The sequence below is a fragment of the Epinephelus lanceolatus genome, chromosome 10, assembly GCF_041903045.1.
Source record: "Epinephelus lanceolatus isolate andai-2023 chromosome 10, ASM4190304v1, whole genome shotgun sequence".
Lineage (NCBI taxonomy): Eukaryota > Metazoa > Chordata > Actinopteri > Perciformes > Serranidae > Epinephelus > Epinephelus lanceolatus.
The window spans coordinates 7,141,028-7,166,149 of NC_135743.1; the positions used below are offsets into that span (position 1 = coordinate 7,141,028).

Below are 25,122 nucleotides of genomic sequence, written 5' to 3' on the forward strand. Positions count from 1 at the left end.
ACTGCCATTATTCTGGCTCAGGGTTAGGCAACCTGCAGCACAGCTCCACATGTGGCTCTTTATCCCCTCTACAGTGACTGTTATTTTTCAGCATTTTTATTTTCATACATCATAGTTCTAGGCTTAAAGTGATTTTACATTCTCCAATGGTAAAAATGTGTAGGCTACACACCAGTTAAAATATGTTTTAACATTTCTTCAACTGAACTGTGCGTCATACGTGTACGACCTGGTGCCTTTTCCTCTAAATTTTGCCAAACCTCAGTGGCAGTGGCTCATCTTGAGTCTCCCGCGCTAGGCTACCTTTGGATTCCAAATCCAGAAAAGGAAAATTAGAATTTAATCGTGTGTGGAAAGATTTTTTTGCTGTCATTGCCAACGCTGCGAAGTTAGTAGCAAAGAATCATGACTAGCCCACTGCAGAGGAGCCACCATGTGGTAAAAGATATTAATGATTGCTCATTTGGAGCCATTAGAAATTTAGATACCTTCATTAAAAGGCTAGAATATGCTTTGCAGCTCCATACAGACCTTTTTTCCCCCATTTTTTTAGACAAAACTGTCTCTTTTAATAGTAAAGGTTGCCGACCCCTGTTCTAGCTTAACTACTAAGGAGGGAGCTGAGCCAGAAGGCAAGACTCTCCATTTACTGGTCCATGTACATCCCAACCCTCACCTGTGGTCCTGAGATTTTATTAGTGACCAAAAGAATGAGAATGCAGGTACAAGCAGTCAGTAAATGAGTTTCCTCCCGAAAGGTGGTAGGGCTCAGCCTCAGAGATAGGGTGAGGAGCTCAGACATCTTGAGATAGCTCGGAGTAGAGCCGTTGCTCCTTCACATCAAAAGGGGTCAGTTGATGTGATTCAGGCATCTGATCAGGATCCTCCTGGGCACCTCCTGTTAGTGGTTTTCTTGGCACGTCCAAGTTGGAGGAGGCTCCGGAGCAGACCCAGAACATGCCTGAGGAATTATATATATCATCTGGCCTTGGAACGCCTCAGCAGCCCCGAGGAGGAGCTGGAAAGTGTTGCTGGGGAGAGGGACGTCTGGAATACCTTGCTCAGCGTGCTGCTCCCATGAAACAGCCCAGGATAAGTGTATGAGAAATGGATGGATGGGTAGTCAATAAAAAAAAAATCAAAACTTGGCATCCCAGTATCGATAAAACATTTCCATGCAAAATATTGCGATACTAACTTGTGTTTATATTTCTACTCCGACCGCCTCAGAGAAAGTGGCCAATATGACCATCAGGATCAGAGAACCATCACTCTGTCATGATGTGAATGTTAAGGGGTTAAATACTGCACAGTTTATATTAGCACATTAACGTACAGTGTCTTAATGTGGAACTAAATGTAGTTAAGGAAGACAGCTGCTCCCAGAGCTAACATAACATTAGCTATTCTGTCTGACTCAACAGCGAAGGAAACAATCCAGCGTTCTTTTATGTCACACAAATAAAATCAGTGCTCACTAGGGAAACGTCAGTGTTTTCCAAGAAGAGAAAAATGTGTCTTGTAGACTCTGATGTCTCATCGAAGAAGCCAGATCACAAGGATTGACACCCTCAGATAAACAAGAGTTCAGATTATTTATGCTAACACTGACCGTAGACTCGCGGATGAAAGGTAGTTTTGTAGGTTGGTACAACTTGTATTTTAGATAGAAGAGAAGAGAAGCTGACATCATTCAGCATCACCAAACAAGGTAAAGTTATTGACATATTATTGTATACATGTTTGCAGATACCTGCCATGGCAGCAGGGTAGCCGCAGGGTTATGTCACTGTCAGGCTAACAGGTAGCTCTGTGTCTTCAGCTGCCTTCAATCTTTGCCTTTGCAATATTGCATCAAAAGTTTGCATATTACCTCATTTTGATACATGTATGTACAAATAGTACAGGAGCATCAAGACACTATTTGCTTGGCAGCGCAGTTCAGGGTGCATTTTGAGAATTAAAGGGTTTCTTCTGTCTTATTTGTGCAGGTTTAGTGGCCACAAAAACTGTGTGATCCTTTTAGGAATTCGCCCTCATTGTTCAGACAAGCTGACAAATCTCTAGCTGCTGTCCACTTTTCACACCGTTGTTATCTTGATGGCTATTAAAAACAAATCAAGTGGTAGTCAGTAAATTCAGCTTCTTGTCACAGTATTTATTTCTGTTATCCTTAAAACCCGCTGATGTCTGTGTTCGATGACTGGAAGGTAATCAGCGATTCTTCTAAAGAGCTATTTCTGTGGCTCTATCATCTCTGTTTCTGTTCCTTGACTGACAGTAACTGAAAATGTCATCGCTGTTCCCTAGAAACTTGGATTTGGGGCTTTCACAAGGTCCTCTGATCTCAAAGAAAGAATCAGTGACAATGTCAGTAGAGCAAGTCATATCTGTCACATGCCACTGTACTCTAAGATTTGATCAATTATGTACTAAATCTGTTCATTAATGCTTTGTTGGCGCAGAGCTCACAGTAGTGACTGGGATCAAATATTTCAAAGGAACCATGAAAACAACTCACATGCCCTTAGGAGCATAAATATTAATCCTTGACTTGTTTATTTCTTGTCCTGAAATATTCATAGTTGTTTTTGCCACTTTCGTAAAAAGTGGAACAAACTTCCCAGTGAAGCAGTAACCCAGTCGTATCCTAGCCAGACGCTCGCTGAACATCTTGCTCGCTTCATTTCCAATTTTGTTTGATGAACATCTGTCATTGGGCCTTTACTTTCTCCATAGTCCTCGCCTCGTCCCAAACATGCCGCTTCCTTATAACTCAGTCTTCCACTTGTTAATCAAGCTTGACCTTTACAGTTTCTCTGCTGTGCTGCTTAGGGGGTGTATGACATTACGTCACTGCATTTAATAATGAGGGTCCCACATGGTGCTATAATTTTGCTTCTCCTCTCCTTCTTTCCTTTAAATTGTAAAAAAAGACCCTTTCTAATCACTTGACCCACATAGAATTATGTTTTTAGACCATTTCCTCAGCACGCTGTTTTGATGAATGCAGTTCAAGTAATGAGTGCACGAGTATTAAAATATGGAAACTTTGCGACTGCTTTTATTTTGTGTGAAAGCCCTTGGAGTCCATTGTTGCAGGCTGCTGTGTGTAAAACCTACAGACTTAAAAATGAACATTTTCAGACATCATCTTATTTATTTAAATAGAGAATGATTGTGTCCTCATTCTGTCTGAATGACTGAGATGAAGAAATAATGACTTCTTTTTTGCAACTTTGAAAATCTCCCAAAAAAACGCTCGGGCATGCACACAACAAACGAGAGAAGACTCAAAGGATCCAGCTGCAGCGAAAATGGGTCATTGGCTGCATTAGGGGCTTTTTAAAACACAAGAAGTTCCATCGGAGACAGGAAATCGAGCCATCACCCTGGGTGCATCACACTCACTGTTTAAATTCCTCATTGTTTCCCTCTGATGCAAAATCAGCCGGCACACCAAGTGTGTTTGGCAGAAAAACAAAACTAAGATTTTTCACAGTGTCGCTTCTGTACCACTTCAAAGACTGCAGAGGTGTTTTAATCTGCAAAGACACAGGAGTTTAAAAGAAAGGGGGAAAAACACAGCTCATGCTCAGCTCATACATTTGCTCATTTATACCAAAAGTCTGAGTTGCTGGAGGTGAAGTGTGGTGGCAACGTCTAAATGAGAGGTTTCTAAATGAAGCAGAGCTGTAATTAGCACTAATAGCTCGTCAGCTGCAACGCCTCAAGGGGAAAGACAACCAGACTGAGTAGCAGAAAGCAGTCGGCTTTAGTTAGAACAAATTTCTAATGATTCGGAAGAGGCCCAAAGAGAGCACGGGTTATTCATTACATCTTAATGCCATTTAGATGATCAAAAGATGTGTGTGAGCGATTGATCAGAGGTTGTTTTGGTTGTCTTAACACTTAGGGATACACACACCACACCACACCACTCCTGTTTTACTCCTAATGTAAAACTGATTATGCTGTGTGTATGCTAATGAGAGTAGCTAATGACAAACTGTGACACCAGTCAAGGGCAGAGGCTTTAAAGGGAAGCTATGCTCACCACTTGCAGTGTCACATATCTGTAGCTCTGACATGTTCAAAGGCCGTAAACCATGGCTTTAAGGCATCTTGGCACAATGACATTTAAATTGTAGAGAGAGGTAACTAAAAGATTTAACATCACCGTAATGAGGCGTCAGTGAGCTGCACACTGATTCTGTTTACATTAAATATACTCTGTGACCAGTTCATGCTATGGAGTAACAGACATATAAAAGGATCCACAGTTGGAGAGATGTGAGGCTTATTTACTGTTTGTTGAGTTTTGTCACTTAGTACAGGTCAGTCTGTGAAAAATGAATTGTCCGATTTATCAAATGCTTAGCTTCTTAGATATCCATATGTGCTGCTTTTCTCTGATTATATTTTGCTTTTCTCCCAGGAGAACGAGATATGGGGGGTGTGATAGATGGTCATAGACACACTATCACGTGGGTTCGGCGGCACGGTGATGCAGTGGTTAGCATTGTTGCCTCACAGCAAGAGGGTTCCTGGTGCGAACCCAGGGTGGGAGGTTAGAACCCCTGGGTGGTGGAGCCCCTCTGTGTGGAGTTTGCATGTTCTCCCCATGTCAGAGTGGGTTTGCTCTGGCTACTCCAGCTTCCTCCCATAGTCCAAAGACATGCAGGTTAATTGGTGACTCTAAATTGTCCGTAGGTGTGAATGTGAGTGTGAATGGTTGTCTGTCTCTATGTGTCAGCCCTGTCATAATCTGGTGACCTGTCCAGGGTGAACCTTGCCTGTCACCCAGTGTCAGCTGGGGTAGGCTAGGCTCGAGATAGCTGTAGCTGGAGGCATAAAATGTTTTCAGGTTGTCCATTTGTCCGTCTGTACGTGCACGTCCCCATTCTTGTAAATGCGTTATCTCATGAATGCCTTGAGAGAATTTCTGATTCAAATTTGGCACAAATGTTCACTTGGACTCAGAGGTGAACTGATTAGCTTTTGGTGGTCATAGGTCAAAGGTCAGGGTTACTGTGGCCTTGTCTGTCTCATTCTTGTGAGCCCAATGTCTCAAGAACACCTTGAAGGAATGTCTTCAAGTTTGGCACAAACGTCCACTTGGACTGAAGAATGATTTGACTGGAATTTGGTGGTCAAAGGTCAGTGTGCCCTCACAATATATGTTTTTGGCCATGACTCAAGAATTCCTACGCTAATTATGACAAAACTTCACACAAATGTCTAACAGGATAAAATGATGAAGTGATGATTTTATATCCGAAAGGTCAAAGGTCAACTTAACTATGACATCATAATTGTCTTGCTTTTTCCTGCCATTATTCAGCATCATATCTCAGGAGCAGAAGGGGAGACATTTGGACAGATACTGAATTGGTGACACTAATCTTAAAACTGTGCTGATTGTTTAAATCTTCTGTGTATGAAGCATTCATATTTTCACAGACGTGGATGTAAACTGTGAGAGAAAGTTGACTGACGGTAATTCTAGTTTACATAAAAGTCTTTCTTTGTGCAGTCTAAGCACTCCTCTTATTCTGCTCTGATCAATTCAATAACCAAACCTTCACTCCCTCCTGTTCTTCTCCTCTTTGTCCTTCCCCAGTCTGTGCGGACCAAGAGAATTGCCGCTGACCATCCAGTCCTGCGTCCTCCCCAAGGACTGCCAGGTGACCGACTGGGTCGAGTGGGGCCCCTGCTCCAAAACCTGTGTGGACCCAGAGTCCCCCATAGGCAATCGCACTCGGAGCAGACAGGTTCTTCAGTTCCCTGTGGGCGAAGGCGCAGCGTGCCCGCCGCTGGAGGAGTGGCAGCCGTGTGAACCTCAGGGTGATGGCGTGCCGCCCTGCGCCACGTGAGTTTGACCTGATAACGGGGGAGGGAGGTGGGAAGCACAGCGGGGAGTGAGCAGGGGATTTTTGAATTTGAGTGAAAAGTGTAACAGAGACTCAACAGGCGCTCGTGTTTCACGGGGACACAATTGCATGTTAGGTTGTGATAATATCCTCCTCCTCCAGCGTTGTTTAAGAGCACGCCACAGCACAAAAACCTCTGCGGGGATTCGTTCTGTATTCCATTAAAGCTCAGGCAAAAATACAGTAAATGTCTGGTATTCAACCCGGCCGAGGCTGCGCAAGCTTTCCTGTTTGTTTCCCTTTACTCATATCACCAAGCTAATTTATTCTCCTGGGTGGCCCATGGACGTGTGTGTGCGTGTGTGTAGGCGGTAGCATATGAAGATAGATAGGTATAAGCGCTTGGGCTGGTGCCAGACATAAAGTCCCACAAACTCTTTCACACACACAAATATTCTAAATGTAGACTCACAGTCACAGATGGCCTTTATTTCCCTCACTTTGATCCTATATTATGTTGACACAGCTATTGCCAAATTCATACTCTCATCCTGGAGCGTGTTTGAGATACATTTCTTTCTTTACCTAGAAATCAAAAACTTAGACCTGAATGTTTGATTCCAGGTTTCCTTTCACAGTTTTTTGTTGTCTGCTGACACTTCTCACTGTCACACCACATCACTACTTTACCACCAGCTGTGGGAACAAGCCTCTAGATTGTAATTATGAAACAAATATCCATCATTATGTACAAAAAGCTTGTGTCACTTGTGTCTTCGAAAATCTAGTAGTGTGTGTTTTCCTCTTTCAGGTAGATGAATTCTTAAACTGGTGGTTAAATAACAGTTATTAAAGCAAATCTGGTGGCTATGAAATATGTGTATAGTGTATACGTTATACTTCAGTTAACTGAAAAGTGCCGTTTATCATGTTTTCAGAAAAACTGAGACTGAATATGTTGTATCCATGCAACACATCTTGAAGTGCTAAAGTTAGGTCTGCAGGACTGTAAATGTGCTGTACTTTGACACCACGTTACACCCACACAGAAACATGCATGATCTCTTCCTCTGTAGCTACACCTGGAGAAGCACAGAGTGGAGCGACTGCCGGGTTGACTCGTTGCTAAGCCAACAGGACCGTCGGCGTAGCAACCTGACAGGGCTCTGTGGGGGAGGCCTGCAGACCAGGGAAGTTTACTGCGTCCAGGCCAACGCTGAGCTTCTAAAATACCTCAACGACCTCAGAGAAAAGGACAAAGGTAAAAAAAAAAAACAAAAAAAAAAACATCAACATTCATTTCCTGAAGATGTTGCTGTTAACTGCCTGCATGGAAAATCTCTGTTAACATCTCCTCATAAAAGTCCACATTGAGCCAAAAAAAACTGACAGCTGCAGTTTTTGCCTGAAACAGCCAGTGTACCAGCTGCACAGACATACGCTGTAGTAAGCTAGCAACCTCTGACTGTGCCTCTGACTGATTTTAAAAAACCAGGAACTCCAGTTTTTTTTCCTCCAGACATCCTCTCTGTTTCTTCCTCTGCACGTTTATTAATGTGAAAGGCTCCAATTTTTCCCTCATGGTGAAACATTTTCAACTTGTGAGGATGCATCTGCACCTCAGTTTGTGCCCTCCAGAGAAAATTTGCATCTGTTCGCAGCGACTCGCTTCTTTGCATTGACTTAATATGCGATCAAACCATCTATAGAATGTGCTTTGTGTTCAGTATGAACTCACATTTGGAGGTAGCATTAGTCTGTGCCATATGGACCATTAGTATAATGTTGAAGCCCCCTGAAAACTTGGCTTCAGATCTTTAGCATTTCCATATATCACTTGTGGTAAGAAATATGTTTTCAGGGCAACTTTTTTTTTTTTTCTGAGAACATTTTCACATATGTATGAATTATGTTTCAGGAGGCATTATCATGCAGAATCCTTCAACCAGCTGCTTGTTGCTGCAGGATTAATAATCAAAGTTTTGTACAGGGTTTTGAATGGGAGAGGACAGTCAAGCTTCAGACAGTCTTAAAGGGATAGTTCAGATTTTTTGAAGTAGGGTTGTATAAGGTACTTATCCATAGTGTGTTACCTACAGTAGATGGCGGTCAGCATGCCTCGGATTTGGAAAAGCATGAAGGAGTGCTGCCCCGGAAGTTAAGCAATACTGCTATGCAACAACGTATATTAGCCACCTACAAAAATCAATACAAGTTTAAGTGTACATTATATGTAGCGCTTTATCTTGCAGTCAGACATCAATTTCCAAAGAGGAAGCTGTTAACAGCCTCAGTTACCCCTCTTGGCAAAGCCACAAGACTCCAATAACAGAAACAGTAATTTTACCTCGTTGAGCAAGAAAGGCTGCTGGTCTATCACTGCCTCAATCAGTTAGGGTGCTTTCAGACCTAGAGTTGCCTTGCTTTGGTCCGAATCAGTGATTAATTTTGTCACAAAGTTGTATAATTCATGTTCTCACGGCAGCATTTACAAGCGCTGCTCTTGATTGGTCAGAATTTCCATGTGGGAAAAATCCAGGAAGTAATCAAAACGCTGACACAAGATAAATGTGATACTTTCTAATGTCTCAATGGAGGGACAACTGCGCAGGTTGATTTTAGCGCTGCTCATCGTGGACTATATTGCTGTCATTGTTCATTTTAGTCAAACCATACAGTTTGAAAACGAGGCGCGGCTCCAACTAGAAAACAATGTTTTGATGCATTGGATGTGCTGAATGTGCATATTAAGGCAGTACAGGAGGAGGTGCACATTAATAATCCTCCAGGACTGTAACATGCTCATGTTTAACCCAAACAATGTGTCATGTGACTGCAGTTGGTTCAGATCAAGGCCGGAGCACGTTCTCACCACAAACGAACTGCACCAGAGTTTAGCTGTTTGGGGTTGCACCCGAGTGTGATTGCTGTGTTCATACCTGCCCAAACGAACCGCACTGAGGGGGCAACCGAACTTGAGTTTGATTGAACCGAACCAAACAGGGCCGGTGTGAAAGCACCCTTAGTTTGTGTTACAAACAAACCGACTGAGGCAGTAGTAGACGAGGAGCTGCTTTGTTTAAGGATGTAAACCACTGTTTTTCTCAGTGGAGTCTGGCTTTGAAGAGAGCGATATAACGGCTTTAGTTCCCTGTTGGAAATCGCTATCTGACGCCAAAGTAAAGCTGTGAAAATATCCTAAATATAGTGTTAAATTAAACTGATATTGATGTTTTTGGTGTCTTAAATACATTTTGCTGCTGCCCCCATCCACAGCTGTACATTGCTTAGCTTTCATGTCAGTGCTCTTGTCTGCTTCTCCAAACTGAGAGCATGCTGACTGATTCCTTCTGTAGGCTATACACTGATTACAGATGTGTACTTCAAAAAAACTGAACTTTCCTTTTAACAAAAACTTATTTCTGGAACGTCGCAGATTGGGATTCATAAACCCATTAAAGAATTCAAAGAAACATGCTCTCCTTCACTTTAAATTGCTGCTCAGTGACAATATCTAATCCACTCCTTCTGTCTGCCAGTTTTTCCAGGTGTTTTATTTTCAGTCTCTCGTTTTTGGCCTCTGCTCTTTCTCCAATATCTCCACTGTCCTCTGTGATTTTTATATGATTAGTTTGTCACTTGCACATCTTAGCCGTATTGATCTCAGGAGGCTGGGAATCAACCATCTTCCTTCGATACTGTAACCAGTCAACACTGACATTGCATACATCAAATCTTACAGCGCACACAGCATAGCCTGAAACAAATCAGTTGAACTCTCAAGTGTAACTCAAATAAATTTGATCAAATGCTGTTACATGACAACTTACATCCTTCAACATCCCACGCAGCGTATAAGAACTGCCGTCCCATGGTGGATTTGTCGCAGATAATTGCATATCAAATGCTTGAAACAGACATAAGCCTACATGTTGACTCATGTCCAAATATACAATGACATACAATATCGCATTTACATTAATAGTCACTCTATGTTCTTTTTATCTTCTGTCTTCACATATCCCGCTGTGGCTCCAAGCTCTCTGTTTGAACATTTTAACAGACTTCTTCCCACCGCCATTCTCTCTGCTTTTAAAGTCAAGTTTCTTTCATTACCACACGGGTGTTGGAATTAATCTCAACACAGATGGAGTGGCTGTGACAGTGCACCACATACAACATCAGTGCAAACAAAGGCCTTAAATACAAAAAGGAAAAACATACAATACACAGCTCCACTAACAATTACAACTAGGCTGACTTTTGTGTATTTATCGGCTGCATGGCTCTGAGGAAGAAGCTCCAGTTAAGGCGTTCTGTCCTGCCTCTTTGTGACCTGTGCTGTCTGCCAGAGGGTAGACACTGAAAAAATGGTGAACTGGGTGAAGAGGGTCGTCTGTGATCTTGATTGCTTGTGGGATGGTGCATTGTGTGTATATAGAGTCCAGCGTGGGGAGTTTGCAGCCTGTAATCTTTCATGCTCTGGTGATAATTCTGTCCATTGTCTTATGTCTCTGCACTGGCACCAGCTGTGGCCGGAGGTAAAATGTTTTCGTCTTGAAAAATGTCCTCAAATTTGGCACGAATGCTCACTTGGACTTAAGGATGAATTGTTTAGATTATGGTAGTTAAAGGTCAAGGTCACTGTGGCCTCACATCTATTTCCTTGTGAACTAACAGGAACGCCTTGAGGGAATTTTATTACATCTGGCACAAACGATATGGAGATATCTAATATCTAGGGCTGCCCCCAACTAAGAATTTTCATAGTCAACCAATAGTCATCATTTAGGGCCATTAGTCAACTAGTCGTCTGCATGTTTATGATATTAATGTAATGATTAAATGATATATTTTGGTGGTTTGAGTTGAAGGTGTGAGAAAGAATAGTATCAGTAACATTGTTAACACTGTGCTACATTACAGAGAAATACAAAACCGTACTAATGAACCTTCATTAATATAGGCCTATATTTTATCTACAAGTGCACATCACACACTGAGCGAGCCGCCTGTTAATGACACTGTGGGCTAATGGGCATGTAGCTACTTCCATGTTTCAGATGATACGTCATGTTTGTAGTCGACCAATGAAGATGAGTTTACATATCACCTTGGGTTCGTCCTTCACCTTCTCAAAATGATCCCACACTTTGGATTTCCTGCCCGACATGTTATTAACTAGCCTGTGGAATAACCGCAGGTACCAGCCCTGGAAATTAGAGGCCGTACACATGCCAGGTCTTTATCACACAAATGTCTAATCATGAAGTGATCCAAAAGGTCAAAAGTCAACTTCACTGTGACGTCATAATGCTATGGAAAACTACTTTTCTGGTCATTATTTAAGATGATAACACACCTGTGCGGATTGTACAGATCTTCTGTGCTGCTGGCTGAAAATGTGTCAGAATATTTAGAATTTGTAGCTTCATCATAGCACCATCCATATTTGAAGCATGTTCACTGTAATGGTTACATATGAGTCTGGACAGACCTTGATGTAAACTGTAACTGCGACTTGACTGGTGGGTGGAGAAATACAACCCCAAGGCAGTAATTCAGGTTTATTGTGTGCTTGGATGTGTTTCTATACCAGACAGTAACTGATAGCGGCAGGATGCTGTGGATTGTGGCTGTGTAAAGTTGGACCAGTAGACTCTGCCTGACTGTGTTGTGAGTTGTTTCAGGAAATAAAGCCTCTGTTGGGCTTTTAGCATTTGGTGGTTGGCATTGAGGTCCCATTTCAGGTTATTGCTAATGTGTGTGCCAAGAAACTCGCAGGAGTCGGTTATTGTAACTGATTGGCTGTGGACGAGGATCGGTGCTTTTATTGATTGTTTTGTTCTGAAGTCTGTGATCATGTCAGGAGTCTTCTCTCTGCTCAGGACCAGATCATTTTCCCAGCACCAGCTGACCGACTTCTCTACCTCCAGCCTGTAGCCTGACTAAACCAGGAGACATTTAGAGCAAGGATTTGTCTGCTCATGTCCTGCTGTGACTTGTCACTGGTCACAAGTGCAAAGGCCTCCAATTCTGACACTTGTCAAGCCAGCTTAGAGTCAAAGCTGCCCTCTTAAACAGGGTGTTAAAGACATTAGTCGAGGCTAGGCTTTTGGAGGCCAACGGTGCTGATCGCGTGAGAGAGAGTGACAAAGTCTAAGAGGAGGTGAGATGCCTGGTCGCCACTTGTTCTTATCGTGTAGAGATGTTTGTCTCACGCACACAGAGGGCTTGGAGTTCAGTCTGTCCACCCAGGTGGTGTTAAGTGTAAGTTGTAAATGTATGGCGCTATCAGCTGTAAGTAATAATCCCTAATAATCAGACTAAAATGTCATTTCATTTTCACGTCATTATGTTCATGTGAGGCAATTTTGCCTTAAGCAGTCATTTGTAATGATAGTAATAACTTAACTTATTCAGAACTTTTACAAATCATTCCAGGAAAAAAAAACAAGAACACCAAAGACGTAAATAATGAAACTACATTACATCATAAATAAAACAATGACAGTAATTTACCATACATGTTTTAACAGTTGAGGGTAATCTTGAGTATCCCTGAGGGGCAATTTGTTGCGCAGCCAGCAGTAATACAGTCATCATGAAATGAAAAACACTAAGAATTACATAATATTATTCAACAGACAGACAGCAGCCGGGAGCAGCGACCTCTTACACCTACTGGTGCTGTCTCTTGGCAGAATATATCTGCGACCAGATGGAAGCAACCTGAACTCACTGAACAAAGGGTGACTGAGGTCAGCGAGGATTGACTGGGCCTTCTCTGTGACTCTGACTTTGTACACAAGGGAGAGGCCATTTAGATTTGTGTCTGCAGGTCTAATGCACATTTTGGAAATTTTTCCAGCCATTTTTTTTTATTGCTGCTGCATTTTTGTTGCTCTAGCACAGGAAGGTGACGCCATAATCTTTAATCCTACTTACAGAATTTTGTTTGGCTCAGTTGTTTTTCCAGAGAAATAGCCGTCAGTGAGGGCAGCACCAGAAGAGTTTGACTTAATGATAAATTCAGTGGTCTGGAAACCCCTCCCTGCCCTGGTGTCCTCAATGGGACCTTATTTAGGAAAAAAAATACGTATGGTAGTCAATGGTAAGAAACAAACGATTTTTGGATTCCTTTTGAATCATGGTATGAATTACACATATGATGTCTGTCAATTTAAAAGATGATTTCTCAAGTCAAAGTAGTCACAGTTTGTTGTAGTACTATTTGGTTTAGTGTGAAACCGCTCAGTGAAATACATTCCTCGTCTCATACGATATACGTCACCAACACCAGCCAGCTAGGCCAGTGGTTCCCAACTGGTGGGTCGCGGTCCAAAAGTAGGTCGTGGGTTCATTATAAATGGACTGCAAGTGACTCGTTTGTAAAAAGCACACTTTATATTTTGAAGTACAGTGAATTTCAAGCACAGAGCTTTTATTTTGAAGTGCTGTTTCCTGTTGTACAGTGAGTGACAACGCACGGCTGCTTTACAGAGACAGTAAACTAGCTTGATTACATGGCCAAACTGTGTGGACCTTAAACTAATAAGTAATAAGAAATGTGGAGCCATGGCAGAACCAGTTGGGAACCACTGAGTGAGGTGATTTAGCGATGCTCCATGGACAAATGTACTTACCTGAAGTTTTATCCAGCTACTCCTGGTCTTTTTATCAGCCCGAAAATGAAAGAACGAGCAACACCTATTGCTCATGTGAGTACATCCTGGTACGAAACACACAGGCATCGTAGCTTCAGTGAGAGTCATTCGTTATGACGTCACACACGCAACTTGTGTTGTCTAATTACGTATTTTTTACAGTTTTACAAAAAACCTCAACTTTCTTGACTTGCAAAATTATCATTTGAATTGACAAACATCATATGTGTAATTCATGGCACAGCTGAACAGGATCAAAACGTTATATGTCTCTCACCGCTGACCAATGTACGTATTTTTTCTAAAAAAAGGTCCTGTGTTGGTCGACCAGAAAGGGAGGGATTTCACCATTCCACAGCAATGTCTCTTTCCAGATGTTTTGACCTGGTTACTCGTGATACAGAAACTCTGCTCTCCTGAAAAAGTGAAATCACATTCAGTGCACCAAAAATTTCTTTTCAGAGAACAATTTTTTTCGCTTGAATCTTTAAATATTCTTGAACTAAAAAACAATTTTTGTGACACTGACATGTCAGTTATAGCAGCATAATAAAATAACAAGAGCTAACGAAACAAAACTGGGTAAATACACATTTTAACAGCCCTAAGGCTTAGTGTATCTACTGAGTATTATTCCAGTCCAGCATTGTCTTTTTGAGTCTTGTATAGAGTCAATTTTTCCCATTTTCTTTGTTGCCGTGCTTCTTGTAGTCTCAGTATGTGTGTCAGTTTATCCATTAAAAAGATTTCTTCCACAGTTGTTAGCCATTGGTCCTTCGTTGGTGGTGCTTCTTTACCTCAGTTCTTAAAGTAACTGTTTACAAAGTGGAGATTTAAGCAAAATGCATTGCACCACACAAACTAGTTTTTCCTATATTTCACTCTAACATGCCTCGAATTACAGAACTTTATGCGTTTAACATAAGACTAAAGGACCAGATAATGTCAGCTAGGTCAGCATAATCACATAGTTCCCACACAAGAGTAACACCTAGATTTACAAAGCATTGTGAGGTAAGTTTAATGCATCTTTTGACCTGTTAAAACCATCAGATAAGACCGTACTGCAGATGTTTTACACATCACTAAAGTATTTGTCTTCTCACTAGAACATATTTCAAGATTTACTACTTTCTACTAGACCTAGCATTGTCACTGCAGGTTAACTGGTGACTCTAAATTGCCGGTAGGTGTGAATGTGAGCATGTCTCTATGTGTCAGTCCTGTGATAGTCTGGCGATCTGTCCAGGGTGAACCCTGCCTCTCGCACAATGTCAGCTGGGATAGGCTCCAGCCCCCTGCGACCCCCAACAGGATAAGCTGTTACGGAAATGAATAAATGAAGATTTATTACAGCTCAAGTTTTAAACCAGCTAGTAGTTACTAAGAAAGGACAGAAATAACTACACACAAAACCTATTTGAGAGGTGATGTAACTCAGTTCAGGTGTTTGTTTAGACCTGCAGCTGGAAAGCTCTAATAAACTGCCCGTGAGCTAAATCACTGTTGTGTTACATCAGCCCCAGAATAAACACTTGTTTACGTGACTGTGTTGCAGATTATTACGTTTTATTCTTTTTAATATGTCTTCTTCTTCTTTTAATATTAATCTAAACCTATCTTGACGTTGAATAAATTCTTGATGGATGACTTGTGAGGGGAGAGCTGGCAGTGCATCTGCTTTGCTGAAACATTGTTTCTCAGACTTTGAATTGATCTCGGGTCCTTTGATTCTCTGTGTATCAGCCCTAATGAACGAATAATGAGTCTGGTAGCCAGGATTAAATCCATCGACAGACTGTGTTCAGACAAAGCAGACTGTATGATAGAAATAAGTTTTGTGTGTACACTATGAGACTATATGTCCTTCCTAAGAGATGTAGATGCTAAATAGCGAGTGAGAGCATACAGTCCATGTACCTGCAATTAAACATGTTGTGGTGCCTATGATCTCTGTTAACGTACAGTTAAAGATTCATATATATAGGCATGCAGAGAGCGGTGTTAGCTGTGCAGGAATGTGTGTGACTTATGTGTGTGAGTGTCTGCACAAACACACACGTACACACATGCACAAAGTTCTTATCTTCTTGGCGCAGGATTTCTTTCCCCTCTGTTGGGGGGTAATCTCCCAGCACACCACAGAGACAGAGATGCAGACAGTGGCTCAGTGAAGTTTGCTGCAACCAGCACTCTCTTTCTCCCCTCTCTCATGCATAAATATCACCATGCAAAAGGGGAGGAAGATACCCTCAGGCCAAGATCTGGAATCAGCTTACCACCTCCTAAACCTTAACCTTAATCTTTACGGGAGGAGTAGCTCCGATCTGACCCTTGATCTGTATCGCTGCCTAAGTAACGTCATCCGGCGCTTTCTCAGCGAAGGCTGTGTAACTTTGGGTTTGGTTTCTGCTTAGCTGCTGCACCATATGGATCCCTATAGCACTTTTCCCAACCCCTGTAAGAGACATTTTGGTCACATTTCCCAGTGTTTGACAAGAAGGGCCTTTACAGGTGCATTAATACTGCGAGTATCAGAGGGGGGTTATTTAAACACTCAAGTTCATACTGTCATTGCAGGTTGGAACAATGTCTTTTGAACTCAGATTGCACCAAAATCACAGTGCGAGGAAGTGGAGTGACAAAAGATACAAAACGACTAGTTCTTTTTTTTTTTTTAAAGATACACTCCTTTGCTTTCTTTCTGAGAATTAGACATGAAAATCGATATCAGTGTCATGTCTGTGTGTTAAATGAAGAGCGTGGTTAGCTTAGCTTTGCATAAAGACTAGAGGCAAGGGGAAACAGCTAGCCCGGCTCTGTCAGAACAGAGGTTCAGAGATATGCCTGCCATCATCCTTCAAGCTATTTTATGTACACCGTGTGTGTTGTTTGTTCAATCAGTACATGAACAGAAATGTAAAAACAACTATTTCTAACAACTTGTAGAGCTATGTCTTGACCAAGAGAAAGTTTACTCACCCACCTTGTGCCTCTGTGCAGAGTCTCCAGCTACAGCGTGGGCTGCTAGACAGGTTTTGATTTTTGTTTCTGTACAGGCACAGTACTACCAAACCTGGCAACCTCACAAGACTTTGGGGTGCTACACACAGTCAGTTCACCTGGCTGTTGTTTGCCAAGACATAGTTCCAGTTTGAAACTTCTCCTAAAATCATACGTTTCTGTTCCTGAACAGGTTGAGCAAATATTTTAAATGATCACCTGCAGAGTGGACATCCTGACTCCTGTTCCACTTAAAGGGATAGTTTTGATCCTTTGAAGTGGGGTTAGTCAGTGTATCACCCACAGTAGATGTCATTGGCACACCCCCAGTTTTGAGAAGCAGACAGGCATACCACCATGGCTGTGGTTGGAGGTAGCCGCAAAACTTACTAAAACGTAAACTAAACATACTAGCCAACTAAAAAAATCAGTATCAGTTTAAGTGTACGCTATATTTAGAGTATTTTTACAGCTTTACCTTGCTGTCAGACCAAGATTTCCAACAGGGAAATTAAGCTGTTATATAACTGTCTTTTAAGCCAGACTCCATTAGTGAAAACAGCAATTAAACATTGTTGAACACTGGAGCTGTTGGTCTACAGCTGCCTCAATCACTGAGTTTATTTGTGTTATTGTGTGACTTTGGCATTTCAAAGTGGTTAATTCGGATTCACCAAAGTCATACAATGAGACAAGCAAACTAACTGATCGAAGCAGCGGTATACGAGCAGCCCTCTTTGTTCAGCAAGCCAAAATTGCTGATTTTGTCAATGGAGTCTGGTGGCTTTGACGAGAGCATAGATGGGGAACTGAAGCTGTTAGAGGGGAACTGCTCCATAGACAATGAATGGGGAAAGATGTTCTAGATGACACTAAAAGCAGCCTGGGGAATGTTCTGAGTATATGAGTGCATTATCTGTTTCAGCACTGAGAGCACTGCAATAGAATAAAACTAATTTGGGTATAAAAAAGAAAATCAAACATCCTGTGGCTCCACAAAATCAGGCTCCCATTCAGTGTCTATGCAGCAGCTCCAGACTTTATACCCTATGACATTGGTTCCCAACTGGTGGGTTGTAGTCCAAAAATGGATCACAAGTGACTTGTGTCAAGTTTGTAAAAAAACACACCTTATTTTTAAGTACAGTGAATTTCTAGCACAGAGCTTTTATTTTGAAGTGCTGTTTCCTGTTGTAGTATGAGTCACTAATGGACAGCTACTTGACAGAGACAGCGAACTAGCTTGATGCCATGACCAAATGCAAGTGTGACGTTAAATATATTGAACTGTGTGGACCTCGAACTAAAGACTTCTGAGAAATCTGGACCACCTGGCTGGACCGGTTGGGAACCACTAATCTAGATTGCACTGAGAGCACCCAGGGGAATGTTCTGAGTATATGGGTACATTTTCTGTGTCAGCACTCTGAACACTACGATAGAATGAAATTATTTGGGTATAAAAAAGAAATCAAACATGCTGTGGCTCCACAAAATCAATTTCCCTATCATTGTTGATGGAGCAGCTCCAGATTTTACAGCCTATGACATCATAGGTTTTACACTCACTGCTCTGCTTTCTGGCTTTTAGAGAGAGTAGGTCATGTTCACAAATATTGATTGAACTTTCCACAGCCATGGAAATACCATATTGGAATTCTTAATTTAGGTGGTGTTCCCCTTCAACAGCTTCCCCGTCAGAAAGGGCTGTCTGTGGCAAGGTAAAGCGGAGAAAATATTCTCAGTATAGCGTACACTTCAACTGATAATGATTTGGCTAAATACATTCAATCAGGACCACTTGAGTCAAAGAAAACTTTATTTCCATTTGCAATATTAAATTTGGCGGTATGGTTCTGTTCTGGGGACTCCCTACCTAAGGCGGAGAGAGCAAACCTCACTGCCCTTCCATGCGCCTACATGGAAAGCCTAAGGCAGGGAGAGCAGCAGCAAAGACCCCCGGGAACAGAACAAAGCAGCATCAATAACAAACAGAAATGACATTGATAAGTCAGACACAGCATGAAAAGGAGGAGCTGGGGTGGAGGCAGGTTGCAAAGCAGCTTGCAGAGGAAGCAGCAACAGGAGGCAGGCCAGAGCAGTTTAAATAGGGCGCCCTGAATGAGATCTGCCAGTTGGTTGCATAGAAAGGAATCATGTGATCTATCAGCTGACTCCCTTCCATCAATCAGCTGCTCCATCAGTTGATTGACTGCTTTACCAAAATGGAGGCATGCCCACCTCCACCTGCTGTAGCTAACACACTGACTATGCGTAAGTTCCTCATATAACCCCACTTCAAAACATGTGAATTATCCCTTTACCACAGAGCGCTATCTATCTTTTCATCTCAATCTGGGATAGAAAACTCAAATGAGTGTGAAATGTTGAACTGTTCCTTTAAATGCCTGGAAAGACCTCACTTAAGTCTGTCACTTTGAAGTTAAAAACAACTGTAATCAGATTTCTTTTGATCCCTCAACACCAAAATCTCCAACTTGATAAGACGTCCCCAAACGTCCATGTGGTTTTTGATCATTAACTGTGGGTCTGATTTGGTCATGTCAGAATAAATGAAGCACAAAGGAACTTATCTTCCACTGAAGACAGATTTAATCATGTTCTTAAAGCTCTTAATTGTAAACAAGCCTGTGATACGAGGCCCGGCACTCCTGCTGTCGCTGTTGCATTAGTCTTTGCCCGTCTCTTGTGTGCTATTTCCCGTCACTGTCTGTGTTTGTTTGATAGTGCCCCGTCTCCCCTGTGTGTGCGTAGCTAATAGCGCTATCTCCCCTGTAATTGCAGCGGGTCAGACCCAAAGACAGCAGAAGCCTAGTGTCCCCCCTCTCCTCTCCATCACCTTCCAGATTACAGGTAGGTGTTTTTAGTCACGCTGATAACGAAGCTCCACACTCTCCCTCTGCTTTATACATCCCAGGTCTCTTCTTATGTCCCCTTTCCCTTTCTCTTCACTCCTCCTCTCATTGTTTCCTCTCCTCTCCTCTGTCCTTGTTTCCTGTCCTCTATCCTTGTTTCCTCTATTCTATTCTTTTTTTTCCTCTCCTCTATCCTTGTTTCCTGTCCTCTCCTCTCCTCTCCTCTCCTCTCCTCACTTCTCCTGTCCTCTCCTGTAATCCAGTTTCCTTTTCTTGCCTATTTCTTTGTTTCCTTGTTTTTTTCTTCTTCTTTTTCCTATTGTTTCCTTGCCTTTCCTATTTCTTTACTTATTTCTTTGTCTCTCTCCTTCTTCTCTCTTTGATCTTTGTTCCTTTCCTCTTGAAACCTCTCTCCTTGTCCCCACTCCTGTCTTCTACTATATCCTTGTTTTCTCTCCTCTCCTCTCCTCTCCTCCAGTTTCCTTTTCTTGCCTCTTCTTTCCTTGTTTCCTTGTTTCTTTACTTCTTCTTTTTTCTATTGTTTCCTTTCCTTTCCTTTACGTTCCTTTCCTTTGCTTTTCTCTCCTCACCTCTGTCTTGCCTTATTTTCTTGTCTCATTTTCTTGCCTCTTCTTTCCTTGTTTCCTTGTTTCTTTCCATCTTCTTTATTACCCTATTGTTTCCTTTCCTTTCCTTTCATCCCCTATCCTCTTCTCTCCTGTCCTTGCCTCTGCCTTCCCTTATTTCCTTGTTTCTCTCCTTCTTCTTTATTACCCTATTGTTTCCTTTCCTTTCCTTTCCATTCCTTTCCTTTCCTTTCCTTTCCTCTCCTCTCCTCTCCTCTCCTCTCCTCTCCTCTTTCCTTGTCCCCTCACGTCTCCTCTATTCCTGTTTCCTCTCATCTCCTATCCTCTATTCTCGTTACTTTTCCTAACATACACTTTTATCCACTTTTTTCTCCTTGTTTCTTCTTATCTCCTCTTTCCTTGTCTCCTCTCCTCACAGCCATTCCTGTCCTTTCTTTTCTCTAGTCTTCCTTTTTCTATTCTCTCTTCTATTCTTTTTTCCTAACCTCTCCTCCTTACCATATTTCTCCTTTCCTCTCTTCTCTTAGCCTTTCCTCTTCCTCTCTCCTAGTTTCATCACCTCTCCTCTTTTTGAACACACCAACAGATCACACAGAAACAGAAAACATGCAGTAATAATAATTCAAACATCTGATTCTTACAACACTTTGAACGTTCTCCCCACCACTGTGATGCTTTGGATGCATGATGCCGTTAAGTGCACATAACATCCACATTTCAACACAGTTACAAGTGCAGGCTGCTTCTCTTCATCCACACTGCTCAGTATTGTTGCCAAATCCAACAAAGGGACAAGTAGTATTACAATAAAGTTCTGTATTCTCCCATAAAAACCCGGGCAGAAGAGTTGAAGCTTTGAAAGGACTGTAAGAGAAAACTTTGTTCCCCCTGAAACAGAATATGGATAGTGAGACGTTTTCCACGGCTGCAGACAGTAAGCCACGCTCGCATGAGGGATTTTTTTTTCCTCCACTGTCAGTTGAGCACAATAGAAAAATGAACTCAGTGGAGAGCACACTGTGAAATAGACCAATAGAGAAGCAGCATACAGAGAAACTTTTTTTTCCTCCTCTGCTCTGTTGGTCCTCAATTTTGTATCCCCAAATGGATTGATGTTAAAAGATTGAAGTCAGTGTAGTTCCCCAATAAGACGTGGATTAACAGTGGCTCAGCAAACTCAGTATTTGACTCTCAGTGTATTTGTAAGAGGAATTAGCCATTTTGCATTTCAAAAGCCCCACTTGCCTTCTTCCCCTGTACAGTTGTAAGGGAATTATGATTCAGCTCTCCTGACTATGTGAGACTTTAAGCTCTTAGATGTCTTGTAGGAACAGTCGGAATACAGGAAGTAAAGTGCCTCAGGATGAACGTGTGAGGAGATTTTTTTATGAATCACTAAATATCTGCCATGAAGAATCCTATTTGAAATGTATCACTCAAGAAACATGGAGATCAATCCAGAAAACTTTTATATATGTACATTTTATATAACTTGCATGCCACCAGTGATGATACCAAGCATCAGTTTACACAAAGGTGGCATAAAACTAACTGTAATACCTCACACAGATATACAACAGATGGCACAGAATCAGTTTCTCACTATTCTCCGGTACCATCAAATTAAAATGACAGTCTACTTTCAGGTGTTGATGTTGATGGTGCGCTGCAGTGTCACAAGTCAACTTCACATTATGAAACCAACGCTAGACTCATTTCAGAGCGTCTCTTATATCATCAATTACATTATTTTGTAAAATAGGATTCAAAATATCTGCTGTATTTTTCGATACTTTCATGCCAGTATGTTTTCAGTGTGGGAGTTAAATTATTCCAGTGGGAGATCTTTTCTTTTGAAAGACAACTCCTGAAATGACTGTTGGCATGAAAAATAAATCCATAGACTACAAACTGGAGTTTTAGTTAAGCTTTTTGTCTCAGCTTCCTTTAAGTCTGTCACACTAAATGCTTTTTATGAAGTTTTACACCAGTTATCAATGAGTATTGAATGCGCATGTTTAGAATGAAATCTGATTCACATGCACAGCTGCACAGGTTTGCTCTGTATATGTGTGCAGCTGGAAAAAGGAGAAATGTTTAGAGGTGTCAGAGAGTGTGGAATGGCAGGCAGGGGGTTGAACCTGTCTGCTGAGCAAGCAGGACTCACTCTTATCACCAAGGACGACCTAGAAACACAGGTGTTGTCCTGTTGGCAGTGGTGGTTTATAGCAAAAGATCGACACTTTGGGAAATGTGCTTATGTTATGAAGCACAGGTACATGAGACCCTAAAAAAGAGGGTGGATCATGGGGAGTACCACCAGTTGGTCCAGGAGCTTCTCCTCCATGATGGCTGTTTCCAGGCAAATTTAAGGATGATTCAGGGGCAGTTTGACAACCTGCTGTCTGTCGTCGGGCCGTATAGCTCTGGGTATCCAGCAGCACTTTCTCCTCCATTGTTTACCAACTGTAAACTTGTTGTTGTGACCACCACAGGAGGCCCGCCTCTCAAATCATCAGATTGGACAATGGGAAAGAGATGACCTGGGGTGTTTTTCAGCTCTGAGTTTTTTCACCTCAAGGAGATCAGTCCACTCTGGCAAAAACACCAGGCACTTAGAACGTATGAGGTGCATCGCAATGCAAAAACTGCAAGCAAAAAGCATCATTATAATTTAAAAAAAATAGTGAAAGGCGTCTCCAGCCACTAAAATGCATCCTGTGTGATCAGGGCCTTTCATCTTTACCTTGCACAGCAGTTGGATTCCTTTTGTGTGTAAAGAGAACTGAATAGAAGTATAAAGAATTCAACTACTAGGGAATAAAAAGACCTGGATCTTTTGCATCGCTAACTTGAATGGGTCTAAAACTATTTCATCGTACAACTCTTCTAGACTTTTGAAATGTTATTGGATCGAATGGATAAAATCCTGAGAGTGAAACGACTCATTTTGCAGGGAATGTGACGCTCAAAAAACGTTATCATCTCTTTCACAATCTAAGGCTTTGGGGAGAGGTATTTTTGGCCCCATGGCATCGTGACAGACTAGAAGGTTATCATTTTATTTGAACCCAAACTATTATCTTTTTCCTAAACTTAAACGAGACAACGCTGTCGACAAAAAGCCCTCAAGGAAAATTTTATCCCATCAGCAGCCCATGTAATGCGTTTGTGTATGCACCACCAATTGTTAGGACCAATCAGTGTCCTGTGAGGAGCTACTGGCAGCCACAAGTGTGGTTTATGTGTGTGCGACCACAAAGAGGTGACATTTAAACCAACAATGGCATCTCCTGAAGGCTTTTCTCCATGAAGAAGATGTTGTTTTTTTGCTATTCTCCCGATTGGCCCGTGATGGACAGATGGTTCAATCAATCACCTGCCAAGTATTTTTTGGGAGTGCCTGCCCTTTCCAAACAGTTTCCAGTAATGGCTTCTCACATTGTTCAAACCACAAACCATCTGGTGCATCTTGTGACCTAAAGCTAACTCAGTAACACATTATATCTTGTTGGTTTAATCAACACAAAAACAGGGCTTTTGTGCCAGATTATTTACATTATTTAATCTGATTTACTCTCTGTACAGTTACAAAATGTTGTTTAGTTTTTATACAAATTAAACAAAAGACACACAGCCTGTTAGAATGTGAACTATAAAGGTGCAGGTAGGCAAATTTTGTTATGTTTGGGCAGAGCCAGGCTAGCTGTTTCCCTTTGTTTCCAGTCTTTATGCTAAGCTAAGATAGCAAGTTCCTGGCAGGTAGCTTCATATTTAACGTACAGACATGAGAGTGGTATCGTTCTTCATATCTTACTCTCATCAAGAGAGGAAATAACTGTATTTCCGAAAATGTTGACCACGCCAACAAGTCACCACCTCCATGTTTTCAGGACTTCCTTGGTGATGAGAGTGAGCCCTGTGCGAGAACGCAAAGGAGAATATTTCCAAAATGTTAAATTATTCCATACCACAGCCAGAATCATGTAGCTGCCACTTTCTGGGATTAATTCTGACCAGAGGCTCTAGTCAAAAGTCTCCTTCTTCCTTCTCTTGCCTCATACTTCATGTCATTCTCCACCGTCTAGTACCACATAAAGACTCCAAAAGAAACACAGATGCACAACTCTGCAAGATACAGTAGCTCCACTTTGAAATGACACTGACACCAACATGCATACTTTATGTGCATGCATAAATGCATAAACGCCACACATCAAATTTATTTATCGTGGCACGGTTCAGCATTCATGTAGAAATGTATTCTGCACAGTTGTCACAGAGCCTGCACCGAGATAGCATCTCTCCTTTTTTTTTTATTCCCACAAAGTTCCGCTGTGGGAGTTCAGACAGACGTGCACTCAACAGTTGCATCATGGAAAGGGGGCTTCCTAAATCATAGCACAACCAGGGAGAGAATGTGCCAAATTACACCTCATGGAATAAACATGAGCCAAAGCATTGTCACTGTTCTCTTACACCTTCCTAGTGTTGTATTGTTGTGTCCCCTCTCCTGTCTCCTGGTGAGAGTCGCTTGGCAAGGCTCCACAATGTTTTATGTTGCTTGCAAGGCGCTGCACAAGATAATCATTGCTAATTTATCATTCTGACATGCTAACAGGGAGGCGATAAACAAAACAAAGGGATAATAGTGTCTACCTCACAGGCATGTGTTTTTTTTTCACCGTGGTTCTCATCTGCTCTCTATAGGGACTCTAATGCCAGGAATAAAAGTAAATAAACATTTCTGTGTCCCTTGCTGCGTTTGATTGTAATCCTGGTAAAAAAAAAAAAAAGAAATCAGACAAACCAGAATAGGATCAAAGTAAAGCAGGTTCATTTTATCTGCTGTTTACTGTGTGTTCCTTTTTGATCATCTGCGCAGCCTCCCGCCCCGTGGAGAACAGTTTATGCGAGGGTCCGATCCCCAACAGGTCCCAGCTGTGCCAAATCCCCTGTCCCATCGACTGTGAGGTGTCACCGTGGGGCGCATGGGGGCCGTGCACCTTCGAGAACTGTGATGACCAGGCTGGAAAGAAAGGTACGAAGACACGATCCCAATAAGATAACTTCATAATATTTTAATCAACTGTGGTGTAATGTTTGCTGTTCTTCT

The 25,122-nt window shown here is 41.9% G+C and overlaps 1 protein-coding gene across 1 annotated transcript in view; it reads left to right on the forward strand.

The window, feature by feature from the left end:
- thsd7ab (thrombospondin, type I, domain containing 7Ab) overlaps nt 1-25,122 on the forward strand; it is a 245,121-nt gene that overhangs the window by 79,424 nt on the left and 140,575 nt on the right. The window contains exons 3-6 of the mRNA XM_033640340.2: nt 5,624-5,872; nt 6,950-7,134; nt 19,349-19,417; nt 24,892-25,047. Of these exons, the coding sequence (XP_033496231.2) occupies nt 5,624-5,872; nt 6,950-7,134; nt 19,349-19,417; nt 24,892-25,047 (659 nt within the window). The remainder of the gene's footprint in view (nt 1-5,623; nt 5,873-6,949; nt 7,135-19,348; nt 19,418-24,891; nt 25,048-25,122) is intronic.